The sequence below is a fragment of the Aquila chrysaetos genome, chromosome 24 (genome assembly GCF_900496995.4).
Source record: "Aquila chrysaetos chrysaetos chromosome 24, bAquChr1.4, whole genome shotgun sequence".
Taxonomy (NCBI): domain Eukaryota; kingdom Metazoa; phylum Chordata; class Aves; order Accipitriformes; family Accipitridae; genus Aquila; species Aquila chrysaetos.
The window spans coordinates 10,442,983-10,459,408 of record NC_044027.1 but is presented as its reverse complement, the minus strand read 5'-3'; the positions used below and the strand labels follow the sequence as shown (position 1 = coordinate 10,459,408).

Sequence of the window (16,426 nt, the reverse complement as noted above, 5' to 3'; positions counted from 1 at the left end):
TGGAAACAGAGTCTTTGCCTTTCTCTTCTTTCATTTTCACCCTCTCTCTTCTCTGGCTTCCCCACATTTCAGCCTTACGCTCTGCTACAGACACATATTTCAATCCCAGGTACCTGCCCCCCCGGCCGAGGTGCCTCCCCGTGGTGACGGGGGAGATGGTGACCACCACCCAGTGACCTACAACATTCCAACATCCAGGGGAAGACGCTCAGCTTTTTCCAAGGGCCTGAAGCTGAGCACCTCAAAATTACAATACTTAAGAAAGCAGAACTAAATTGTTTTGGTAAGTATTGAGCTGTCTAAAAATGTTTTTTTTTGGTGAGATTTTCAAACTGCTTTTATGCAGGACCAATTTGGGAAATGAGCTTGATTGTAAAAAAATGGTGAGGTCTTTTTTCCAAAATGTCCAAGCAGCTCCTTCCTGCTGAAACATTTCAAAATTCCAAGCAGTTTCCTCTCATTTAAAAAAATGGTTTTCCCAGATTCATCATGAAATGGGATTTATATTTAACAATTCACCTGCACTGAAAAGGAAACAGTGAAATAATTCACAGACGATATGTAGCATTTCTGTGTGAGTCAAAGAAAGCATTGTGAGTTGACCCAAAATGAAATGTTCATGGCTTGGTTTTCTTGTCTCCTTTTTTTGCGTTAAGAAAAACTCCAAAGAACTTCTCTTTGAACCAAACCTGTCCTGATTTTTGGCTTGGCTCTAGCTGGAACGAAGCCACCTTGTTGGCAGAGTGAAGCCTAAGCCAGCTTCTCTTTCTGGTTTACGCAGGGGCCTCCAGGGACTTGGTGAAACATGCTGGGCCAGGGCTCCTGGGAAAAGCTACGTCTCCCAAGGAGAGGGACAGACTAACAAAGAAAATGCTTGAGAGTTAACAAGCACCTTGTTACCGAGCCAAAATAACACAGGAAATGGACTGACAGAGCTTCTTGCAGACACCTTATTGAGACAAGGCGTCTTCAGCTCATTGGGACAGAAGTGTCCTGCTGGCTTGGCTATTTTCTTAATCTGTTTTTTTTCCCAGAACAACCAGGTGATGTATTAGCAGCTCCACTCAAAGTGGGTAACATGTGAGTGGATCAAATACATGGACACCAAAACAACAGGCTTTCTCCTCCCTGCCTTACTAAACCTCTACGGGACGTGGGGGACAATACAGACTTCACTGGAACTGGGGGAACAGGTTTATAAAAGGCAGCCGATGCTCTAACGCTGAATGTCTATGAACTATGGGAAGATTTCAGGTTTTTAATTAAAACATATGTGATATTTAAAGTTCTGGTAAACTGAGCCTGCAAGAAAGGAGAGGCATCATGCTAAAAATCAGTGCCATCTTCCTGTCTCTCAAACCAGAGGGAGAAATTAAGAAGTGGAAAGAAAAACTCATCTGAAAAATCAGGTGAAGGCCAGTCAGGGACTGCAGCAACTGGAAGCAGAAAAGACCTGTTAGGCTGCAGCTCCCTCTTGCTATGGCCACACATAGTCCTGGGTACATCAGACCTTACACCGATGTCAGATCCCCTCCCAGCTGAGAATGACTGTGCAAAGCGTGTCCCATGCCCTGGGTGTCTCCAGAGCTGCAGGACAGCAGCCCCTGAGCACTCACTGCAGCACACAGCCTCTGATGCTGCAGCCTGGATGCTGCTAAGGACCACGCAGGGAGAGAGAAAGGCACAGGACAGGGTAAGGAGACAAAAAGCTCCTTCATTTTGCAGCTACTGGGACACTTTGAAGCCTCTTCATTTAAATCCTTCCCCCGGGCTCTAACTGATGCTGAACACAGGATTTCCTCCTGCTCCCCACGAGTTGATGATGCTGCAGGGGCTCACGGCTGACAGCCTCGCTCAGCCCCTCCTGAGACACCCGGCCGGTCACACACCACCAGCAGGCTGCAAATTTAGGGAGATTTTGGAGAGTGGCCAGAGCCTCCCTCTCGGCACAGTGGCTGTGCATTACTTGGAGATGTTTGCAGGGATCATGCTGGCCAGGACTGAGCTCTCTCCCCTTCCAGCCAGGTCCTGCCTTCTCCTACATTCCTCCTCTCCCTCAACGTGATATCTCCTCCCTGCTAGAGAGCAGATTTGAAGATTGATTTGACACTAGGGAAAAAGGACTTTTTACTTGATTTTCAGAAGATTAACCTGTTCCATAATACAGGACAGCTCTGAACCCCATGCAACTGCAGTTGGAAAATCCTGTTAATATGAGCAAACCCTGCTGAAACCACAGCTCTGGCTGTCTGGAGTCCCTATACGGTTTTACACTGGCTTGTACTGCGATGGCAAGGATTTCTTTGGCAACCACCAAATGTTTGTGCACGGGGCAGCAGTAGGTGCTGGATTAACACAGCTGGCAGGGGAACGGTTCAGCTCAGCTGCCCAGGTCCCACGCCACGCTACCAGCCTGCCTTGACTCAGATACACTGTCTCCACCAGCATCAAGAGCTGCCAGTTCTCAGGTCTCCTAGGCTGCTCTGCTAAAACCACAAGCAAGGGTATTCTTGGCAGTGGGGTCTCTGTGAGATGCCTTGAGTCACTCACTCTGTAGGTGGCTACTAAAGAGCCATCAAGTGACATTTCCATCCCTGTTTTGGATGTGAAGCACCAAGCAGGACCTCAATAGCTTTATCTCCTACTGCCTGGCCTTCCTTCCCCATTCTGTCTCCTTTATTTTAAGCAAAACATGGAAAAGGTGTGTACATCCCTGGAAGAGCTTAGGGCTTTTCCCCCCCCCCCGCATCTCCTCACCTGTCTGTGTGGACCTTGCTCTGGCCCTCCGTTGGGTGAGGTGGGCCTGCTCTGATCGGCAGACTTGGGCTGAGAACGGTCCCGGCTGCCGTAGCGGTCGCAGGAGTAGAAGCGCTGCTTTTCGGAGGAGGAGGAAGAGTGCTGCTTCCTCTCTTGGGACCGGCCGCGTTCCTGCTTCTTGTCCTTGGAAGAAGACTCACCAGACTGGGCCACTGAAAGAAGAGCGTTGGTTGGGGGTCACCAACACAGGGGGAACTCCCAAGTGTGGAGCAAGGAGGTCCTTCCATGCAGATGGGACCCCAAATCACATCAGATGACTGCTCAACATCCTGAAGGGAGGAGGACAAGGGACAAATCCTTGTTTGCGAAGCACTTACCAGCTTCTCCATCGGCCAGCTGATGGGGGGACCTGTCCAAGGACTTCTGCTTCTTCTCTTTCCGCCGGTGGCAGCGGTGGTGATGGTGGTGATGCCCTTGCTCCGGCGGCATGCGCTCCAAGGAGTACTCGTAGAGGTGCATGGCGTGAGGGCGCTGTGGGGTCAGCGTGGAGACGGAGCGCTTCATGGGGCTCGTGTCGGGGATGGGCTGCAAGGCAGACGGAGGGACACGGAGCAGGGTGAGGGCAGGCACTGCACCATGCTCAGCTGCTTGGTTCCCAGCATGGGGAGAGTTATACAGTAAGAGAAAGGGGCAAGGAGGGGAAGGAGAAAAATGGTTAATTGGATATAACTGGAATGGGCAGAAGGACTTGTGGAATGGTAGATTGAGTGCTAAATTTGAGGAGCAAATGTGATCTCCGTTTGCTGAAATGGACTTTTTTTTTAGCAGAGTGCCAATCCACAGGTACCATGGGCGCAGAGCGATACGCAGCACTTCACACCAAACACAGCATCACAGGAGTCAACAGTAGAATAGCAGGGGCATAGGGCAGCACAGTAGCCAAGCGTCTCACAAAGATATTTCTCCAAGACTAGTTTCACCCAAAGCTGCTTCAGGGCATGTGGTCATCCCAAAGCAACTCCTAAGAGGAAAGCATGAAAGCGTTGCTGGGCATCACATGGAGAGGAAGAAAAATCAGGAGTAAGTGGGCAAGGTACAGGCCAAGCCACTGAGAAACTACTTCTATCTCCCTGCAGCTGAAGATGACTCCCATCAAACATTTAAAACTCTTATTCCACCATCATTCCTTGAAGCCCTTGTGGCTTGGACAAGCAGGATAGCATGTATGTCCTGCAATTCTACCAGGACATCTCCAGAAATGACTACTTGGGTTTGCTCAGATCATTTGTGGCCAGACATCTGGACACTGAGCGCAGTAACACAGCCTCCCACGGGCATTGCTGGACCCTGTCCCTGTGCCAGTGGCAGCTCCAGACTCTGCTCCCTTCCCTTTAGGTTCAAAACCTGACAAAGATGCTCTGCAGAAACCAAGACAAGTGGACTGCGGCACAGCTATTCTCACAGCCTTTCCCTTCTCTACTGCCCAATCACCAGGTATAAAGCTCGGAAAATGAGAACAATTCCCATGTGTCCCTCTCTTTCACTCTGCTGGCCTCCAGCTGGCTCAGTGGTGGAGACAGGGCTTCATCCATCCTCTGGAGGCTTCCCCGGGTCTCTACCACTGCATCAAAGCTGCATGGCAGAGGAAAGACCTTGGAGCACGGTGGTCCAGCCTGATGGGGAAGGAGCTCAGGGTGTCCTCCGGTCCCCCAGCTCTTACTCTTGTTTGAGTTCACAATCCAATATGTGCCTCCAATGACAGTTCTCACAGAACATTTACTTTGTTCACTGTAACCTTTCCAAAGAACCCTCTATTATTTTTACTGTCTATGCTATTTTGTTTGCTTATCCTGAAATTCAGATCTCTGCTGCCCCGTGATATTTACACAATGCAAAGCCAGTTTTTTCACAGCTCTGCTCGTTATTTTGAGTGGAAAGAACCACTCTCCCTCCCAGCGGGCTGTCGCAGGTGGATTACCTTGCGTGCAAAGGTGCAGCCTGTGTTGAATTTTTGTTTGGTGCTCTCTCTTTTGCTAGGCAGTTACCCCAATTTTGGTGCTTCTTACTGGAGGGCAAAGTGGAGCGCTAGAGCTGGAAGGTTTGTCAGAGGCACAAGGAAGACACTGCTGGGGTGGGGGAGCACAGCATAGCCTGCGGCACCGGTGCATCCTCGGGGTCTGCACCAGTGCAGTTAGCAGGACCATGTTGTGCTGCGTTTGTCTCCTCTTGTGGCCCCTGCTGTGTGGGCAAGAAATTATACTGAAGAGCCTCATGTTTGTCCTCCTTGCTTACTGTTGAGCCTGAAGATGGAAGAAGGCAGAGAGGTCTGTAAACTGGATGGTCTGATGGGCAGAAAAGTGAAAAGTGAAAATACTTCCCACTAAAAACACCTATCCAGATATCCAAAATCCATACAGGAGCTGCCAGGAAGAAGATAACAGAAATTTCCCAACAAAAAACCAGCCAAATTGATAAGAAATGAACATTTCTCTTTGGACTTTGGACCTGATTCTGTGCTTATTCCACGGACGGAAGTCCCTGCTGACACTAATGGGAAGTGGCAAAGCAATGAATACACTTTCCATAAATCCTGACAATGCTCTCGTTACGTTAACGGGGCATGCACAGACTCCCCACAAGCCTCGGGAGACTATACCATAACCCTTCTGAGAGTTACTAATTGCTTCTTCATTACCAAACCGATTGTTTTCACTTCCTAAATTCCTGTGCAACAAGGCATACAAAAACAAACAAATAAGCAAAACAAACAAACAAAAAATCCCTGCTATTACAGCGTGCGGCGTGCAATTGTGGATCGAGGGAACTGCAGCAAAGTGGAAGGAGATAGCAGCTGCGTCGGTGCAACATTGGACTCCAAATGAGAAGGGAAAAAAGTAAAGGGTTAAGGAAGGTTAATTATTTCTTAACATGAATTTAATAGGATACAACTTAGTGCAAACTACATACTGCTAGGTAACTTCCAGGTGACCGTGCTTTGCTCCTCTGCAAACAATTCGGACAAGATGAGAGACATTATTTGAAGCAGCCCCACAGTACAGCCATTGTCAGACATCACGGCAGATGTGCAGCAGACACGATGACGACAAGGGAGGGGAGGTGATGGGGGAGGAGGACAGCAAAGAGGGAGGGAGGAGGCGAGATTGAAAGGATACGAAGATTTTTTTTTTTTTTTTTTTTTTTTTTTAAAGTGGAACATAAAAAGACAGAGGAATGACAGGCAAACAGAAAGGGAGACACCCAGAAACAGAAAGCATTGTAAATAAGAGTTAAAAAGAACTCAAAGTTTAGGGGGAGCAGAAGCAGCACGTGAGAGGGAGGGTGGAGGGCATGGAGGGGGAAGACACACACAGAAAGTACATCAGTTATTCAGCTAAAGCTACAACAACCAAAACATTGTATCATTAAATGGGGTTAGATCTGCTCAGATATTATGGGCCTGATTCATAACGAGATTAGACAGCTTTCACGTGGGACAGCTGTGCCCTGGGGAACACGTACCATGCTTCTGCAAGAGACATTCACTTCTGCAAATATCTGACTGCAATGGAGAGGAGTTTCCCAAAGAAAGGCTCATGCTGCTGGCATTGCTGCTGCCAACTGCATTGCCTTGGAAGGAAAGATACTACCTGTGGTCTAGAATAAAGGACAACTTTGTTCTGGGAAGGGGGAAGGGAGGGAGTATGGGTTTGCTTTGGGGTCTGTTTCTTTTATTAAGCATGTTGAGTAGTGTTCCTGATAACACAGAGAATCTCAGCTCTCATACAAAGACTGCAGTTTCTGAAGTCAGCTGGGAAATTTGCTAGCCGATGAAGTATAGCTTGTGCCAGCCTGAGCACGTTAGCAAAAAGATTATATCTGTTGGAGCTATTGCTGTGTATGCAATACACAGGCTTTTAGTTTCAGGGTGCAGTGTATCTTTCATGTTCTGCTTCCCGTGGAGGGCAATGGAAGCAGCCCATAGCCATGGGCTGCTCACTCCTGACTGCATGAATCAGGCCCTTTGAATGAGAGATATGACTATGAGTGGTAAGACATTCTGACACACAGGAGGCAGGACGGTGGCTGGAGAACATCCAGGACAACAAGCTAGCAATGAACATGTGAAATGCCCCAAAATGATCTGTGAAGACCATGACATCCTACAGACTAAGTAGTGTCCATAAGTTGCTGTAAAAGTCAACTCTAATGACGAGATTTCTTTACAAGAAGTAAAAGGCAGCAAATGCTCAACATTTTACTGACCAAAGTCACAATACAGTATATGCTAAATAGTGTGGGAAGAGGGAAAAAAACAGGGAGGATGCTTAGTGTCTCAACGCAGCCTTCCAGGCACAGGCTCCCTGTTTTTTTTCTGTACCTAGTACATTAATCAAAGAGAATCACAGCACTTCTCCAGCTTTCTTTAAGGCTACGGCACAGGAGCATGCCTTGGCTGCCTGTCTGGATAGATGGCATGCAACTGTCAATGGGAAACATATGCCTTCCAGGAATACAGGCTGGCAAACAGCATTGTCCCCAGTTAATCAGAATAGACACTCTTGCGTAGGTAGTCATCAGTTAGCTACCCAGACAGAGGGATTTCTCTGGGTTGCTTTTTGCTGCAACCAGGGATGAATAAAACTGGGGACAGTGCTGTGTCTGCACATGAATACCTGCCATCCAAGCACAAAGGCTGGTTACCTGTCTCCAGGTTCAGCAAACATCTTTTAAAACAAATATTCCCAAGCAACTTCCAACAACATGGTAAGCAGAGAGAAGACACTGAATTCTTGACCCGCCCTCAGTCTCCCACTGCCAGTAAAGTCTCCCTCGCTCACCTGAGTTTCGGCTGCCAGGCGCGGCATGGAAGCTGCCCGCCCCTGGCTCTCCAGGCCTGGTTGGTGCTCTCCGTTGGCAAGTGTAGGGCTGATTTCCCTCATTTCTACCACCTGATCAAAACAAGAAATGGTTTCAGTAGCAAGAACGTGAACATCAGCTTTGAAGCCATCATCTGAGCAGGCTTCTACTAAGTTTGATTTAATGTGAAGAAATGCTAGTATGGGAAAGAGAGTAAATTAAGAGCTGTGGAGTGCCCATGTTACTCTATCTACAATGCTGTCTTCAACAAGGACAACAGTGGGCCAAGCTCTTCCACCAGCCATGGCAATGAGCTCCAGCCGTGACCTGTGAAACCCCTCATCTGAGTTTGTACACTGATGACAATGGGATTGGGACAATGGGACAACTAGGAAGAGAGAACCTTAAGTAACCTATCACAGCAGACACATAATTCCATGAAAAGAGTGTCTACATGTACAGCTATCAGACTGTAGAAGCTACCAGATCTGTTTTTTCTCCATAATGTTCAAGCAAACTTGGGGTTGTAACAGACAGAACAATGCTCGTCTCAAGGGACAGATCTAGTTTACTGCATTTCACCCTGTCTTCACCTGTTTTCTTCTAAACATTTTCTAAAATTTCGAAAAATCTACTGCATTTCTAAAATCTACTGCATCTTCACCCTGTTTGCTCACCCGTTCAATGGGGATTTCTTCTGAGTGGCCTCGTTCAAAAGCTGGTGTCCTGGTTTCATAAAACATGTCCTGGGTGCGTTGGGTTCCCCAAGAACTGGACTCTTTGATCCCACCCTCTGGGGCTGGCCTGTCAGAAGGAAAAGAGGAAAAAAGATTAACTCTTTTGCAAAGAGATTTTCCTGACCTTTTTGTGATGAAGGTAAACCACTCAGATACCTTTTGAGGTTTCACTTGTGAAACTAGTTGCAGGATAGGCACAGCTGCTGGTGAAGCTATAAGGTCCCCTGGATTTTGCCAGGGCCACTTCCTATACAGCCTGAAGATCCCATGAGCAACAAGGAAATCAAACCAGCCATCACATTTTTTTCAGTAACTAAGGAAAACAACTTCTGCAGCTTAAGTTCTGATGAAGAAGAATGAAGAATTTTGGAGTTCAGGCAAATTATGTATGAAAGACCAGTTAGACATTGGTCAAACACATCTGTGGCCATGCTAAAGTACATTCACTGAATGTACAGTGGTACAGGTGGCCCTAGGTTTCACTGCTGAGTCTGATGTTGGTTTCCCCATTGGGCTTATTTGGGACATTCAAACTTCAGGTGTCTATCACTAAAAATCCATAGTGCTTGTGACCCAGAGGAAAGTCACCTGAAGAAGAACAGGAAATGGAGAATTGATTAGGGATCACTATTACTACAACTGCTTGGTAAGCTCTCTGCAGAGGTGTTATTTTGCCCAAAGAGAAAGAGCCAGATTCTGTCCTGGAAAGTCTCAAGGAGCTCTTGCTGTTACCAAGTGCCATGAGCTCTAGGGACGACTTTGTTCCCAAGGACCTTTTGACTCCCAAGAACTCACTGCAGTGGTGGTTGGTGGGTTGGCATTTGTTTGGTTGTTTTGCAATGATCCCAAATTCCTGTAAGCAAACTCACACTTACAACCAGCCACAACAGAAAGCTCTCCAATTAAGATTCAGAGGAGACCATTAAGAAAACATGCCACTCTGGAGAACCCAACACTACTACTGCACGGATAACTGCACCTGAGGCGGCAGTGGGAAGCAGAGCCACATGGAGGCATTTTGGTAGCCACCGGTGGGGAATTGTCCCAGCCATGAAGGGGCTGCTGGTCTTGGTTATCACCAGCTGTGCTGCCCCACCTCTTAGAGCAACTGAACCAGCAGTGGTCAGGGTTGATGCATACACCCAGCATGCCCCTTCTCTGCATTACAGCTTTGGCGGGGACGTCACAGGATACTCACAATGCACCCCCATTGTTGAGTGAAGCTGAGCTTTTCTGGCGAAGGAACGCCTTTGCGTTGTTGAATGCTGAGGGCTGGGTTTGCTCCAAAGTAGCCTTCAGGGGGTGGAAGAGCGATACTGGTCCAGGCTGCAAAGCACAAGGAAAGGTTGTCAGAGACAGCTGCGTATGGAGAGCATGGGCTGCAGTGCTTTTCCTAGGTACTAAAAAGGCCACTTTGTCACCCTGAGAGATCAGCCCAGCAGAAAGCACACCCCAGCCTTCCCATAGCTGTAAAAGGCTCTGAAGGACACTTGTTGCCCTCAGCTTCGCACATGCCAAAGTTGTGCTGCAATCCCCCTTCCCTCTAACAAAGTATTCCCCTGGTCACCAGAGCGCAGCAGGGATTTCATACACTGATGTGACCAAAGGGGCTGTGCAATTCAGGTGGCTCGTTGTGACACTGGGTCAGCTGTGGCCTCCCACCTGTGAGACAGACAGACAGGCCATGCTGGAGATCAGCTGGATGATCATCCTGAAATCAATAGGTATTTATCCTATTGGAAACCATTGGGGTTTCAATCCCAAGCCAGTTGTGTGGAAATATTTTCGAGAAATGGTAAAAATCTTCAAATCTATTAGAGCCAAAATGATTTTGAATAATTCCCATTTTTCAAAAGTAACTTAAACATTCTATAGCCAAACTATCATCAGCTTTCAATAATTCTTTGGTGTCCCAAAGAAATCTTTTGGTGTTCCCTACTCCCTAGGCCACTTCTGAAAATAGGACTTAGACTGTCAAATGTCACTTGACATTTTTTGGAAAAGATCTTTCCAGACCTACTGGAAAAGGAAACTGCAACAATTTTTTTTATTTATGTTTTTTGAGAGAGAGAAACTTTCAGGAGAGATTTCCGTTTTTGAGACAGCATTTTCAAACCCTGCCTGGAGAAGCGTCCAGACTTTCTGGATGAAACGTGCCAGTGACTCTTGTGGGAGCTGCCCAACACTGGCGAAGAGGCTGCCCAAGAGGGAGGACCAAGAAGGACACCTTTTGGCTGAGTACCTGGCACAGGCCTCCAGGCGGCTGGTGGACTTGTTCCCTGCTGTTCTTATTCTGCTTGTAGAAGTCAAATATCATCAGCGCTGCATAGACCTTCCCCACAGTCATCTCGTCAGCTGTCAGAGGATGGTGAAACGCAGCAGAGACATTCAGGTGAGGAATGGGAAAGGATCAGGAGAAGAGAAAAATAAGTCGATGAGCACAAGAAATAACAACAAATGGGCATGAAAAACAAGGAGAAAGAACAGGCAACATTAGAATAATGAGGCAAAACAGACACAGGAAAGTGGGGGAAAGAAAAAAAGACCAAGAAAAGCTTACAACAGAATTCTTCAGATCTTTGCCTGTTGCTGCCTTTCACATCTGAGGAGGATGGCCCCTGTGTCTAGCTTTCTGTGGCAAACATTCACAGAGACCATGTAGAAAAAAACCAGGCAGGAAAACTCTGTGGCATTGTAAGCATTGCCAACCAAAGAATTGCTAAATTAATACCAGATCCACAGCCAGCTTTTTATCAACAAAGAAGCCTTATTCCTATTTCTCTGAATTACAGTCAACCAGGGCATAATGGACTAATATACATTTAAAGAGTATTTCATTTTTCCAGATGTCTTTTTTCACCCTCATAGATGTGCTACCAGCCCTTCCCTGCACAGCAATGGAGCACTTACCATACAGCAAATAGTTAAAGCAGCAGATATATACGCATCAAGAGAGGAGGGGAGGAAAAGACTTCAGCAGTCACTGATTTGCACCTCCTCAGCTCCCTCATTTTTCTTAATTAACAATGCCTTTATTGCTTTGCACTGTTTCTCATTATCAGGAATCCTGGCCCTTGACTGGGCCAATCAAGATAACGGCAAACCTTCCATTTTCTCAGCACATTTGCCCAGGCCTTCATCAGGTAACACAAAGGCCTTTAGCCCCAAAATACCTCACTTCTGATTCTGTAAGTTCTCAGCAAACTTTAATTTTCTTCTCCCAGTTTTCTGGAGGTCAGATGGTAGAAATGGCTCTCCTGTCCTGTAAGGCACAGGCTGGAGGCAGACAAAGCTATGAAAAAGCTCTGGAAGAGGCCACACAGGGCATCGGTCCCTTCTTGGCAAAGTGGTTTGTTGGGGCTTTTTTTCCCCTAAGTACAGGAATTTTACTGTAGCATAATGAAATATGTGCCAAATATGACTTCAGCTTTCCTGCTCCTTGTGTGACCATGGCATGGAGGTGCAGGCTGTGAACCCTGCAGAGACGATACCTAGAAGCTGAACAGCACTCAGTTTCTTTGCTGCATCCTCTAGATGACTGTACACCTAGATGGGGCTAGGGACAGAGCAGGCAAGGAGGGAGAAACCTGCTCTGGGCTTCTTAGGTGGCTGGGATGCATTGGGTGCTTGCTGATGAACCACTTACGTTTGTGAGGAGGCACCAGCAAATCCAGGGTCTTCTGGGACAGATTGGGCCAAACCAGTGAGATCTCCTTTCTCAACTCAGCATCACACTGGTGCTGTTTAACACCCCCTGCAGAAAGGGAGAGGAGAGAAAGAGGCACGTGAAGAAGAGCGAAAATCCTTGTCCTTTCAGCGCATACCACTATTTACACAGCAAGCACAGAAGGCATTTCCCTCAGTCCCATTTCTTGACAGCACCAAGCCAGCACCAGCTGCAGCAGCTTTCGCAAAGGGAGTCGGTGACCTCCTCTGTGACAAGAGTGAACTCAGCAGGACCATCATTGCTTCAACCCACTGACCCTCTGCTGTTACTTGGGGCTTAAACTTAAGCTCAGACTTACTCTACCCAAAAGCTCATTTGGGGTGCTGGATAGAGTCAGCAGAAAGCAGCAGCACCTCCTGGGTGCAATGCAAAGGACCTGGTCTGAGGTGCTGGACTATGAGCAATGCCATGATTGATTATAAACCCTCTCCACCAACTCTTTCTGAAGTTTTTGGCAATGAGACATAAGCACGCTGTTCTGTATCAGCAGCATCAAACAACAGCTATATCACAATGTAGAACAGAAAGAGCCAAACACAGCGGCATTATTCAAATGGCCAAAGTGAGGTCTCAATACACAAGTGGAAAGTGATTAAAGTATATGTAAGCCAACAGGCCAGCTCCCAAATGAATGCACCGCACAGTAGGCAATTAAGTAGTTCATCTGAATGACAGAGATTATTTTTCTAAGAGAAAAGTAATGGGAGGAGGCTCTGGGTACTCTGTTACATGGTGGTTTGAACTCCCACACCAAAACTCATTAGGGAGGGTTTATTAAGGGCCTGTTAGTCCCACTAGAGACTCAATTAAATGTAGCACACAAAACCTATTCAAATGAAGCACATAACAACAAAATGGGTCAAAAACTCACAACCCACAGCAGATATAAACCTTAGAAAGAATCCAGCACTATCAACTGAGCTCTCTTCTCTAGTTCCCTTCCAGTATGCGGCCAAAAAAAGGGTGGAGGGAGCCTTTTTTCAGTTGAAAAAGGACGTTTGAATTACCATTGCTGACAGGTAACTAGAATCCTAAAATATAAACTCTAAGCATCCTTATCTAGAGGTTATTACTAAAATACAGTGCTGGCCCCTAAAATCCTGGGCAGTCCTAAATGCATCCTTAGAAATGAGTGTCTGATACTCACTGTCACTCCCTAAGGGAGTCCCAGTGACCTCAAAATTTTGTCTTCTTCCAGCATTGCCTACCCAAAGCTACAAAGACAAAGTTTAAGCAACATATGAGGGAAGTAATTAATACAGAGAGGTTGAACGGCTGGCCTAAAACCACTTAGGAAAAGCACAACACCCTAACCCTGCCCTGCCCTTTGCTTGTAAGAGCATTGTTACCTCCTGTTAGCTTTTAAATTAGGTATAAAAGTGCTTTGGCCAGTCATGCCTTGATTCTGACCCCAGACAGCCTGATTAAATAGTGTAATGACCCAGAGAAAAGGCCAGTGTATTTTATTACATTGAAATGTTTAATTGGGAAGTCAAGTAACTGCCTGATTAAACACTTAAATAATTAAATTTTATCTCAAGGCAGAATGTGGTTCATGGCACTTGGTGTCACTGCTTTGCTGCCAGCAGACAGCAATTGGAGAGGAAGGGCTGTTTTTTCCCCTCGTGCTGGAGCAGTTTAGAAAACAGGTGTGGAAACTCTCGTTTCTGTTATACAGCAACGAGCACATGCACAGGGCTTCCTGGAGATGTCCCAGCTGGGATGGTCAAAGCTGTCCACGTCTTATCAACAGGGATGCCAGGATGAGGCCACCCCAAAGGCAGAGTGATGCTCAGGACCCCTCTCTGTTGCCTGTCCCCAAAGCTCCCTTGTCCTTGGGCGCTGGCAGAGCGCAGGCAGGCAATAGGAAAACAGGATTTCCACCTGGGGCAGAATTTCTGTGGTTTTGGGAGGACACCAAGCCAACAGAAAAGTTGGGGTTTGAGCCCACGCATGCTGTCAGACATCACCTCCCTCTCACCTGAGGCCAGTTTGATTTCTAGGGCAGTGCGGATCAAGGCCATCAGCGTGGATGTGAAGTGGACGGTTAAATCTTCAGGCGAGATCGGCATGTTCATCCGCACCAGGCGCTGGAGAGAAAAACGTGGTGGCTGTGAGCGTGGGTCAGGATTCCTCCCCCCCGCCACCCTTCCCTCTCACCTGCCAGCCCTTAGAAATAGCCAGATTACAAATGTGTGTTCACCTTTTGTGCACTGAGCTAAAATGCATCTTCTCCATACAGACATCAACTACTTTTCAGGAGCAGGTTTGAGCTATAACAGTGACTTTAGTGGTTAAACAGTTGACTTGCCAGCATTTCTACTGTAATCCTACAAAGAGAGTTCTTCCAAAAAAAGTCAGTTGAATGCTTTCATCCCATTTCAGAGCCTGGTACCCTGCTGATGAAAGTCTCCAACTATGTCTGCAGCCTCCAGACATGTGGCTGGTACCCATCACGCCTGCCAAAACAACATGCTCAGGAGATATAAAACAGGAAGCCACCTCTGCCATCCTTTCCTACATCTGTTACCTTCACCTATATTCTTGTTCTACAACAGGACCAACAGCAACAAATGGGACTCTCGAATGAAGTGAGGTGATGGAGGATTTGCATCCACCATCCGAGGACGCGGCTCCACACAGAAAGTGACTGTGCTTCTTCCAGCTGTGCAGGGGCCTTGCCAGTGAGCGGGATGCCAGGAAGACACTTCTGGTGGCAATGACAACAGGAGGTGAATGCTTTGTACAGGAGCTGTGCAGACTCAGGAGTGGTCCTGTGATGATGCATTTTGTACAGAGCCAGAAGCACACTGGAAAATAAGGCTGGTGAGCCCTGTGGTGTGGCTCAAGTACTCTGGGACAGTTTGGGACTGGCTGCTAATAACTAAAGGTGTGCAATATCCTTTTTATTGGAGACTGGTTCTGTCTCTTGCCTTCTTTCTCTGTGGGCATCCCAAGAGCTCTGAAGGTCTACTCTGTTCCTTCCAGCCAACAAGCTGCACAGCTCCATCTGGACCTTACCCATAGGGGAAGAGGCTGGATTAACACAAGCAAGGCTATAATTTCCCCCAGTTATGTTCTTTCAGTCCAAACATGGAACAGTTCCCCAGGATCAGTATCTTCCAAGATCTTCAGACCTGGTAGCAACTCCTTCCCCATCACCAGTTAGGAACACCTCTGATACGGCAAATTCATCATTCTTGTAAGCAGTGAAGTACCAGAGGTTGCTTTTTAAAGCTGTGGCTCCCTTAACACTGCTGGCAGCAGAGCACGTAAATGCAGATGGGGAGAAGCACTCTCCAAGCCTTGCTGATAACCTTAGCAATGCATTTAAAGGATGGATTTCTTCTCCTTCGGCAACCTAATGATTTCTCAGCTCCTCGGCTTTCACAAGCTCTTTAGAAACTTCCTTGGCCGGAGCCATATCAGACAAGCCTCTGTGGTTCCGTTCTCCAAGGGTACATGCAACCTGAGGAAGTCACTGGACATTAATTTGTCTGAGCAGAGCCTCGCAGCAGCCTGTAAAACCAAGCGTTAGCTTGGCCTGGGCCCCTTGCTCGGGAGGGAATTTCATTCACATCTGAAAGCTGCTCAGGCTGTTATTTTGATCCCTATCGCTGTACAGAAACCTTCTCTTTGTTTAACAACAGCCCAACATGCTGCTAAAGAAATTTAAGCGCAGTCAGCAGCGGGCTGCAGACTCGCCGAGGCAGTAAGCTGCTGTGGCAGAGAGTACACAGAGGGGGCCAGATCCCACTTTGGCTCTGTACACTATAATACTATGCAATGTTAAGGGCTGCGAATATTTTTCAGAGATGCAGCTTTGCTGGTGCAATCCTCCCTTCAGATGCGCCTGCAGTGGCTCAGGGGTGCCTCATGCAACCCTGCTCACCCTCCTTGCTGGCCTGGGGAAGCTGTGCAGTAGAAGCACCACTGTTAACGGCAGGTTTTGCTGGTGAAGGGAAACACGGCGCAACTGAGAGCAGGGACCTGCCTGGAGTCTCAGGCAAGGCGAGAGGCAGAGAGGGGCGGAGGGCTCACTATGAGCCCTGACTCCTACTCCTATGCTTTAGCGGAAACCAAGCCAAGACTGGTGAATGAAGACTTGGTCCCCCTTCCATCAGTGGGTTAGCCTCCCTGCTTAGAGAAATCCCTGAAACAGTTTCCCAGTGGTATGAACTGAGCTCCCTTAGGTATTTTGGTGTCCTGAGAGAGGACAGACTCCAGCCCTGGTACCTTCTGCCAGCCAAAGAGAAAACATCGCTCCCAGGGGGAACATGTACTGGTGCTGATGGAGGGCACAGGGCACTGGTCCAGTGCAAAACAACTGCTTCTGAAGTGAGCTGAC

At 47.5% G+C, this 16,426-nt stretch overlaps 1 protein-coding gene across 25 annotated transcripts in view; it reads right to left on the bottom strand.

Moving 5' to 3' along the window:
• Positions 1-16,426, bottom strand: part of CACNA1B (calcium voltage-gated channel subunit alpha1 B) — a 314,217-nt gene that overhangs the window by 9,088 nt on the left and 288,703 nt on the right. For 22 of the 25 annotated variants that reach the window (XM_030000172.1, XM_030000169.1, XM_030000168.1 and 19 more), the window contains 9 exons: positions 14,060-14,168; positions 11,998-12,105; positions 10,594-10,706; positions 9,550-9,677; positions 8,292-8,418; positions 7,596-7,706; positions 5,725-5,760; positions 3,135-3,342; positions 2,758-2,969 (listed from right to left, as the gene is read on the bottom strand). In XM_030000172.1, coding sequence (XP_029856032.1) covers positions 2,758-2,969; positions 3,135-3,342; positions 5,725-5,760; positions 7,596-7,706; positions 8,292-8,418; positions 9,550-9,677; positions 10,594-10,706; positions 11,998-12,105; positions 14,060-14,168 — 1,152 coding nt within the window. Of the gene's footprint in view, positions 1-2,757; positions 2,970-3,134; positions 3,343-5,724; positions 5,761-7,595; positions 7,707-8,291; positions 8,419-9,549; positions 9,678-10,593; positions 10,707-11,997; positions 12,106-14,059; positions 14,169-14,211; positions 15,095-16,426 lie in introns of those variants that run through there. The other 3 variants (XM_030000176.1, XM_030000193.1, XM_030000192.1) reach the window with 2 other exon arrangements.